The sequence below is a fragment of the Pituophis catenifer genome, unplaced genomic scaffold (genome assembly GCF_029215685.1).
Source record: "Pituophis catenifer annectens isolate HBS135680 unplaced genomic scaffold, rPitCat1.0.hap2 SCAF_6, whole genome shotgun sequence".
Taxonomy (NCBI): Eukaryota; Metazoa; Chordata; class Lepidosauria; order Squamata; family Colubridae; genus Pituophis; species Pituophis catenifer.
Window position 1 is genome coordinate 40,715,932 of NW_027256886.1, and position 9,973 is coordinate 40,725,904.

The window sequence follows — 9,973 nt, forward strand, 5'->3', positions numbered from 1 at the left end:
CAATGGACATACATTCCACACATTCTCAGGAGCCCTCTCCGCTGCTACAGTAAGATTGACGAGGTACACACTAAAGCTCTGAATGAAAATGAATTAAAATCTCAGGGAAATCCTACAAAGTATATGAGGAAAGCCAGTTCCAGAGTGTATAAAGCAGGAAAGGAGAGTTCCAGCAGAAGGCAGTGGAAAAGAAAGACGACTATGGGGTCAATGAGCACAATATAGAGACAGGCAGGCCACATATATGGGATTGATACAATTCTTTCTGCCTTCATTCCTTTCAAAGGCTTAGCAGCTGCATGAGACACAGAAAATTCCATAGGTGCAACCTCTCTCTCTCTCCCTCTCCCTCCCTCTCTCTCTCTCTCCCTCCCTCCCTCTCTTTCTTTTCTTCCACAAACACATGAAGAGGAATGAAGGGCCTGCCTAATTTGTGTTATACACACACACACAAATGGGCAAGAACAGAGGAAACAGGCACCAACTGCATTGAACACCAAGTCTCAGGACTATGTTGCATGCTGAGAACAGAGGACAGAGGAGAGAAGGAGGGAGGGAGAGAGAGAGTGAGTGAGTGAATGAATGAACGAACGAATGAATGGAATGGAATGGGGAGCTAGATAAGTAGCAAAACAGTTCAACCATTTATTCTGAGTTTGATGACAAAAGCAGCCAGCAGTGAGAGTGAGTCACAACAGTGCAGTAAATGTGAATCAAATTGCAAGGTTAAGGCTTTGGCTGAAGAGTCAGGAGCCAGCTGGGCCATGGAGAACTGTATCTTTTCCTCAGCCATCAGCCTGCTGAGCAAAGTAGTTGGCATCAGTCAGCTATGGAAACTGCCAAGCTTGGAGAGATTCAACAATAAGCTCCTGGCATTGCCTGGCTTGTGAAGTACAGGTAGTGGTCAGAGCGTCAGGTTAGCAAAGAGAACTCCAGGTATACATACACAACACCTAAGCTTAGAGAAAGAAGCCTGAAGCTCACTGGCTGACCTTGGGCTTTACTGCTCCCTCCAGCCTACCTAACAAGGTTGCAGTGAGGAAACATAGAGGTCCGACGGCGAGGAGAAACTATAAATAAGACATGGGAAGAGAAAGGTGGAGAAGAAAAAAAAAAAAGAGAGAGAGAGAGAGATCACTGCGCGAAGGAGCCTCCCGCTCCCGTCTCACCTGGGAGGTTTGACCGCGGCGCTCTCTCGCTTGTCCAAAACGCCGGGCACGCAGTTGGTGAGCTCGGTCCAGTCGGCGTGCAGCCCGCAGCTCCAGCCCGTGGAGAAGCGCGAGAAGAGCCAGGTCTCCCGGCGGTTGGGCCGGTAGCAGGTGCATTTCTTCTGCCCGGGCCGGCAGTCGCAGGGGACCTCGAGGCGCACGTTTTGCACCAGGTGGCGGCCGAAGGTGGTGCCGCCAGTCTTCTGGATGTGCAGGAAGACGATCACGTCGTCCCCCTTCATGTCGAAGGCCAGCTGGCGCTCCAACTCCCGCACGGGGAAGTAGTACTTCTTGACGTAGTGCGGGTCCGGAGTGGGGAAGAGGTCCAGCTCATCCTGGTACGAGCGGCCGCTCGGCGAGCCCAGACTCAGCCCCGGCCCCACATATTGGTACAGGATGAGCATGAAACACACCGACCCCGCCACGATCAGCAGGAACTTGCTGTTCCTTTCAACCATGGTCCTTCCAGCGCGCTTCATATGCCACCATCTCCCGGCAATGGGGAGGCGGCGGCGGCGGCGGCTGTTCCTGGAGGTGTTGGCGGCGCCGAAATACGCTCCTCTTGTCTCGGCTTTGCTTCACGCACCAGTACGGACGACCAAACCGGCGCCTCCCATTGCAAGAAGCGGGGATTCCCTGCCCCTCTCTTTCTTTTTTCCTTCTTCTTCTTCTTCTCCTCCTTCAGTCAGATCGGGGAGGCGAAGACCGGGGAGGGGGGGGGCCGTACAGCGCGGTTCCAAATGACCCCCCTCCCCCGGTTCCGCCTCCCTCGCAGCTCCGTCCCGCCTCTGCCTACGGGACTTTGCTTCCCCTTTCACTCCAGCTCCGATCTAGCCAGGCGATCGGCTCTCACGATCCGCAAACCCTCCGTCTTAGCGCTGGCTCGCTCGCTCGCTGGCCGCCGCCGCCGCCGCCGCCGCACGCTAGTTCGAGTCCTTCCTGCCTGGCTTCCTATTGCCAAGCCCCACCATGATCTGAGCCCAGCATGCACAGCGCCGCCTCCACTCACTTCTCTAGCTGCTCCAAGCGCGCACTGGAGAAGGGAGAGCAATCGCGGCGGCGGCGGCGGCGGCGGCGGCAGCAAACACAGGCACGCCGCAAAGACAGCAGTTCTGGAGGCTCCGAAGTTGCAAGCGCCCGCCCGTAGAAATTTTGAGTGTGCGCGCGCTGCTGCCTGCTGCTGCTGCGGCTGCTGCTGTGGCTGCGATGTTTTGGGGGACTTCTCCACTTCCTCTTTTACATAACCAAAGCCTACCAATGGGGAAGCGCAGTTACCGATCTTCACGTTCAAGAGCAGTGATAGCCATTGATTTCAGAACTGGCGGTCAGATCTCTCTTCGCCCCCTCCGCTCCCGATCCAAGAGAAAGGAAGGACCGCCTGTTCTTCAGTCGCGAAATCTATTTTGCTCGCTTTTCTAATTAAAGGAAGACCCACCCCGGGATCCAGGTTCTACAGTATTATCTTCTCGGGTTGTGCTCCTCAAGAGCTTTCGAACAATTCTTCAACAGGTGCTACTTTTCCCTGGCATTAAACTGAGCGATGAATCAAAACTGACCTGAAAGTCAATTACCACAGTCATCTTTATCCGAAAATTTATATACCATTCTTTATTACAAACCCGGGAATTGGTTGACAATCCGATGCTACAATAACGCAATACAAAACTTTTAGTTCCTAAAAATAAAATAAAAAAATGCAACATTTAGATACTCAGTTTTACTTTAAAAGTAAGAATATTATCTTGAACAAGCCAACTAACCAAGGATGTTTTAATACTGTTAAGGATTCTGAAAAGGTTTCTCTTGAAGGCCGTTTGGGAATGATCCACAAAGACACTTTCCTCTAAATTATAATCAGCATTTTTATTTCTGTGCTTACGAATGGCGTGATTCGATCCAGAGATCTTTCACATACTTAACAAATGGTCTTTTGCAGATCTCATCAAAATGAGTGATCAAATGAGAAAATTTAGACCTTGGTTACCCTTTGGACAGAATCCTATCACATTAATTGAGTTTACTTTGTAATAGAGATACAGTTTGAATTGTTTGAAGATTCAAACTAGAATGGTTAGTCCAAAATTATTTTGTATGAGATGAAAAGGGAAACCTTTTTCAAACCGTGTGCAAAAGCTGCAAAGTACCCTGAGAACTATTCAGGATTTTCTTTTAGAGCAGCAGACTTTTCCTTAGAGGGCATAAATAAAGCTACTGGGGTATCCATCTATCTTCTTCAGTGGCTTGCTGCCTTTTCAGCCATTATCACCTTAGACAACTTCCTCATTCCAACTAATAGTAGGGCTACTTTTGGCATTTAGCACTAAAAGAAATCTTGTAATATTGCCTTCAGTTTAGTTAAAGAAGGAATATTTTCATTGCTTTAGGAATGTCTTTAAGGAAAGTAAAAGCAGAAAAAGAATGTTATGAGGAACTATTTTCCTCTCCCTTTGTCTCCCAAGTCTCTGCCTCATCCCATCAATCACAGTAATCTCTTCATTGTGATGTCACAATGAGTTGCTCTTCTGATGTCACAAAAGCAGGATTATGAGAATGAAAAATAAATAGGGAATGCACCCAGAGCTATGTTTTGCAAGATAGCAGCCATATAACTTTAATAAATAAATAAATATTAAAAAATGTGGAAGAACTAGAATCTCATAGTAAAATAAAGTATGAAGAAAACTAAAATTGCTGGCAGGCAAATCTAATCGTCCAACATCATCAAAGGGAAATTATATTGGTGCAATATTTTTGAAAGTTTAATGTGATAGAAATTATGAATATGTTAGCGAGAGAGAGAAAGAAAGAGAGGGAGACATAAACTCAAAACATATACTATGGTGGAAAATGTAAGAAAGTACAACTCTAAATGTAGTTATTCTACCCCCATCCTCCCAAGAAGCATGAAGCCCCTGATCTAAAGAATGTACCTCAGAATATAAATAATGAAATTGCCATATTTTTCACCAGGAACTGTTGATTGGAATGTATTTCTCTTAATATGCTACACATCATTGGGTTTGTAGACTACTTTGTATAAAAATAGCCTTTTGTATTATTGTTGTTAAAGGCTGGAGAAGAAAGGCCTGTTTGGGGATTTCAACAACTTCCCTGTTTTTTTTTTGTTTTTTTTTTACAAGGTTCCCTCTACAAGAGGGTTGCTGCTAAGTTTGGAATTAGTGTGCAGTCCTGGGAAAATGGATGAGATTTCCCAATAGTTTGCATCCTGTAATACCCCTGGAAAGCCCTCCAAACTGTCATACAGAATGAATGGCATTTGTCATCCTTCCCAGAGAAGGCCATCTTATTTATTTATTAGTTCGATTTATATGCCGCCCTTCTCCGGAGACTCAGGGCAGTTTACAATGCGTTAAGCAATAGCCTTCATACTTTTTGTATATACCTGCTTAGCAGGGCTTTCAGGGGGCCCCCAAGCGGTGTTCTTTTTTATACAAAGTCAGTTTATTGCCCCCACAATCCGGGTCCTCATTTTACCTACCTCGGAAGGATGATAGGCTGACTCAACCTTGAGCCTGGTGAAATTTGAACTTGCAGTAATTGCAGGCAGCTGGCAGCTAAGTGCTACTTAACAGCACTTTAGTCCACTGTGCCACCAAGGCTCCTGATCTTGGCTAGGAATGCTGGGAATTCTCAGACAGCAGGTTTAGTAACATTCTAAGATGAAAAGATCCATGGAGGCCAAACCATTTTTTATGCCTATTACCAACATTGGAGACAGCCAAATGTCTTTAATGTTATTTTCCTATCATGGTTTTATAGATGGCATCATCTGTAGCATTCTATGATATAAAAATACTTGATTTCAACACATTCTGGCGAGTGCATATCAAGTATAGGCAGAGGACGGGAAAAATGCCATGCCTCCACTCCTCACCCTCATGTATGAACTTGCCACAGTGGCTTATATTACAGTCTCATTGACAAAAATAGAGATAAAAGTTCAATGTAACAATCAGGCAGAAAAGAGAGTCAGTTTACATGTCAGTCAAAAACTGTAATAAAAAATTACCTACTTATCTATCTACCAAAGCTTGGTCTCCCTCTTTCTTTCCTCCCCTTGCTAAAAATTGCTTTCTGCTTAGATAATGGCTTGAAGGAAAATACAATAAAGATGTCAAAAATAAATTCTTTCTATTAGTACAGAGGCAACTGGTAGATTTCCTATTCAGCTTTCCTAATCATTAAATATAAAGCAGGATTGTATGACCTGAGACTCCAGGACTACATGTATCTCCCTTCCCACTCCAAGCCTTGGGTACACTTCCCCAAACCTCTGTAAATTGTTGCTAGATTGTAGTGTTTAATATGATGGGAAAACACAATGCTAGTAAAATGAGATAGAATCATATTAATTTAATTTAATATGTTAATTAATAAGTTAATTTAATGAAACTGACATTGATTTGTTGTAATTCCACATATTTCTTCAAAGGCCAAGTGACACTCTTGGCCCAGGAAAGGTGCTTCTGTAGAGGCATGGTGAATTATGCAGCTCATCTCTTCTCAAATCAGCAAACATAAATCTTCCACAGTATCCAAAGAATCACACAAAGAATGTCACATTTAATGTCATTTTCTTAAACTAACACAGTGGGTTTTATCCCCATTTTGTGTACCATATTTGAGAGCAATTCTATCTTCGTAATGAAAGAAGAAACAGTGGAGAAATGAAGCTTTATTTAAGTTTGGAAGTTAATGTCTTGATTTGGGAAGTGCTGGCATTTATGCACTATTTTATGTAAGCGGTTGAAATAAATGTGAGACTATAAAGAGCCACAAAGGAGCTTGTGGTATTGATGTTTTGCCTTTGGTTGTAAAAGTACATAACTGGTAGAATAACCCACTGAGTGTTAATTGTAAGAAAGGGTATTTACTATAGAATGAGTTAACAACAAATAAGAACCATGGAACCAATATGAAAGTGGGTTATTTGCAATATATTGATGACTAATCAAAAGGATGAAGGAACCAACAAGAACTGGTTGGTTATGTGGAATAAAAATGTATCAATACAATTTGTTGTAAGTCTTGTATTACTGCATTAAGGATTTTTGCAGTGCAAGGGAAAATGCATATATCGCTGCCCATCTCAAATACTTGATTCTACATAATGATGTTTGTTTCCTCACAACTAGCACAATTGAATTCTACTGCAGTCCACTGAAGAAGGATCTGTGACATCTAGTATTAGATCAGTGATACAGTAAAGATACCATATTCCGAAAGTGAATGAACAAAATTGCATCAGTAATCCAATGACATCAAATGTAGAATAAGGTTGCATTGGAAAAAAAAAAAGAGAGAAGGCCCACCTGGACAATACAGAATGCTAGGAACATCTCTGGGAGAATTCCCACATTTGTCATATTAGGGACATCTACTTTCATTTTTTTCCTGGATCTTATAATAGATATACACTATCAAGGTCTTTAGTATTCAGTATAAGGATTGCATGCACATAAAGACAATTCTTCAAATGTTCCATCTAAATGGGCCCAGTCTATCTACTTAAACAGAAGTTTAGCTTGTCCTCTTCAAAAGTTAAATGGAACTCCAAAGTGTTTTCCAACAGTAGTCAGGGATCATTTGATATCAGTAGTTTTTGCTGATATTTTTGGTCTCTTCAGATTTCCTAGACCAGATTCTTGATCTAGGTTTTCAATCTGTATTACATGTTATTCTATCCTAAGGCATTTCATCTACTAACATTGATATTAATATTTGCCTTGTAATAAATATCAAAAATCAGAATCTTCTTTGAATTCATTACAAGAATATTATCCTTGATATGTTCCAGTGTTAAAACTGGATAACTGCATATTATTTCAGCAAGATTACTTGAGTCTGAACAATGCTTTGATACTAATTTTCTATTAAACAGGATTATATTAAATGTTAGGATCTGATCATTATATTGAGGGCAATCTAAGGTCTAGGACAATGAAAAGATACACTTTTCATAGTTTTAACCCTCATTTGAAACAGAGTTTGTTCTTTAATGAGGTATTTAATGTTGTCCTAAAGTTCAAAGAAATAATAATGATGGAAGACTTGAGCATTGTTATAAGATTCCTGTAAACTGCAGAAATAGGCAAAGATTAGGATAGATGGCTAATATTTAGATGAGATGGATGTTTTTTTTTTTTGACAGATAATTGGTTGTGGTGGGGAATAAATAAATAAATAAATAAATAAATAAATAAATAAATAAATAAATAAATAAATAGGAGAAGAATTTCTTCTTGGTCCTTCAGCATTCCTACATTCTTCTACTTCATTTTTATGAGAATTTGATATGACCCAAAGAGGTACCAGTCCATTGAGTATCTCAAAGGATCTTTTGGACAAATAGCATAGCAGCCATTCATAATAGCCTCATGAGCTCTCACCAATCCCAAAAGTCAGGCCCATTCATGAAACTAAATGCAATGGCTGCTTCAAGGGCTAAGAATGGTTGCTGTCTGGCTATCTACCTGTATTCTTCTGGTCCAACTCTCGGTCTAATTCTATCTTTATAATGTGTGTGCCATGTGTGTGCCACAGGTGGCAAGCAGAGCCCTCTCTGCAGGCACGCCAGCCATCACCCCAGCCTAGCTCCACTGCACATGCACGTATGCCTCCCGCCGGCCAGCTGATTTTTGGATCTCTGTTGCACATACACGGGGGAAAGGGCACCTGCGGGGGCTATGTGCGTGCATGTGGGGGGGGGCAGGGCACATGCATGGGGAGTGCAGGTTGGTGTAGGAGCTTTCCAGGCCCACAACAGGGCATGGGGGGGAGTTACACCCCATTTTGGCTTCCAGGTTGGTGCAGGAGGCTTTCCAGGGGCTTTGGGCACTTGGCACCAAAAAGGTTAACCATCACTGTTATAAGATATGCTATACTACATATGCTGCTTTGTCTTCTTTGTTTGTTTTGTTTCCATTAACTGGTTTGAGATGTACCTGGTATTATTTATGTATCAGCCAGTCACCTCTTCTCAATGTAGTAAGGTATAAAATGTTAGACTACTATTTCTTCCATTATAGGAAGATGTTCGGCTACTATTTCTTCCATTACAGCAGACAACAAGCACATTTGGACCTAGGTAATGGTAGTATTGGTATTATAAGGATAAAGTGGAAGATATTGTGTGTCTGGAACATAGGAGATGAACAGCTGAACATGGTAATTGTGTTGAACTTGGACTGTGGGGCATGAAGCTTCACACAGTTCATCTTGGGAGCCATTCCTTTAAGCTACCTAATAAAGTAAGGATAAATTACTAGAAACATATAAGTGCTGCAAATCATTCAAGATGAAAGCTTTGTAGTTATTAGCAAGAAGCTGAGCCACATGTGAATTTAAACTTAATCTGGATGAAACCCATAGCTGGAGGATTTAAGTTGGTGGCTGGAAAAAATGAATTATATTTGAATCTACTTCTTAGTCTCTCAAATTCCTAACCAATCATCTGCATGATTATTATTACTAAATTTGTTGACAGATACTGTTTACCTTCTGATTCACTCTACACATTGTTTTGATTCATCTGAAGCTATAGAAGATATCAGTATGTTAAATGCTCAGAGCTTTTGGTTTGATTTGGAAAGTTGTTGTCAAAATACATGGCATTCTGTTGACAATAATCACGAAAGAAAAGTTATGGCCAGTGCATAGAAAAGGCAATAAATCTTCTGGAGATGTTATTTTAGTTAGGCTTGGAACAGGATAGGCTCTATGGATATGAGGAAAAAGGCTCTGAGAAGCCTCACAGTATATTTATCCTTCTAGAACAAAGCTGTACATAGGAGAGTCCTGAAAGTTGCAAATATAGTTCTCAGAGCAGGATTTGTTACATTTTTCAAAACTGTGGCACCAAACTATATATAAATATGGTACATGGTGTGACAGTTCATTTTATAAAAGAAACATTGAAAACATGTAGTATTCTTTCTTTGTCCTTACATTTTATACACTTACTGTATTATATTTTTATTTAGTGTTTTATTGCTTTTAAAGAAATGACAGAAATGGAAAAAACACAAAGATAAAAACGTATGCATTGTCAAAGAAAATTAAAAAACACGAAGGTGTGCTTTTAAGAGTGGAAAAATTGCAACAAAAATAAAAAGGTACAATGTATCATTTTAGCTGTAAATACATGTCTATTTAGCTGTAAATTACATGTCTATATATAGTTATTTAATGCAATCATTATCCAAGCACATTTATATTTCTAATTCATTTATACAGCACATTTTAATCTACTGTATTTTGTATTAGTGAGTCCCATGTTTTTGTTCATATAAAGTCTACATCAGTGGTGAAATCTAAAATTAGTTACTACCGGTTCTGTGGGCGTGGCTTGGTGGGGGGGGGTAATGTGACTGGGTAGGCGTGGCCATTTTTTTTTTTTTACTTTTAAAACCATTTTTCCTACAACCTCTTCGGCGAAGAGGTTGTAAAAAAATGCTTTCAAAAGGCTCTCATGATCCCAGCTAAGTTGCCTGATCGTCAGAAGCTTTTTTTAAAAAAGGGTTTTTTCTTTTAAATGCCTCTGAAGATCCAAGCTGAGTTTTTTAAAAAGCTTCTGCCGATCAGGCAACTCAGCTTGGATTGTCAGAGGCATTTAAAAGAAAAAAAGGATTTTTTTCTTTTAAAAGCCTTTGACGATCCCAGCTGAGCTGCAAGATCATCAGAGGTTTTTTTTTTACTTTTAAAAGCATTTTTTTGGCCGAAGAGGTTGTAGAAAAAATGCTTTT

The 9,973-nt window shown here is 41.0% G+C and overlaps 1 protein-coding gene across 1 annotated transcript in view; it reads right to left on the minus strand.

Annotated features, from left to right (window-relative positions):
• Nucleotides 1-2,205, minus strand: part of HS6ST1 (heparan sulfate 6-O-sulfotransferase 1) — a 186,644-nt gene extending 184,439 nt beyond the window's left edge. Inside the window, exon 1 of the mRNA XM_070945303.1 lies at nt 1,170-2,205. Coding sequence (XP_070801404.1) covers nt 1,170-1,687 — 518 coding nt within the window. The 5' untranslated portion in view covers nt 1,688-2,205. The remainder of the gene's footprint in view (nt 1-1,169) is intronic.
• Nucleotides 2,206-9,973: the final 7,768 nt, after the last annotated feature.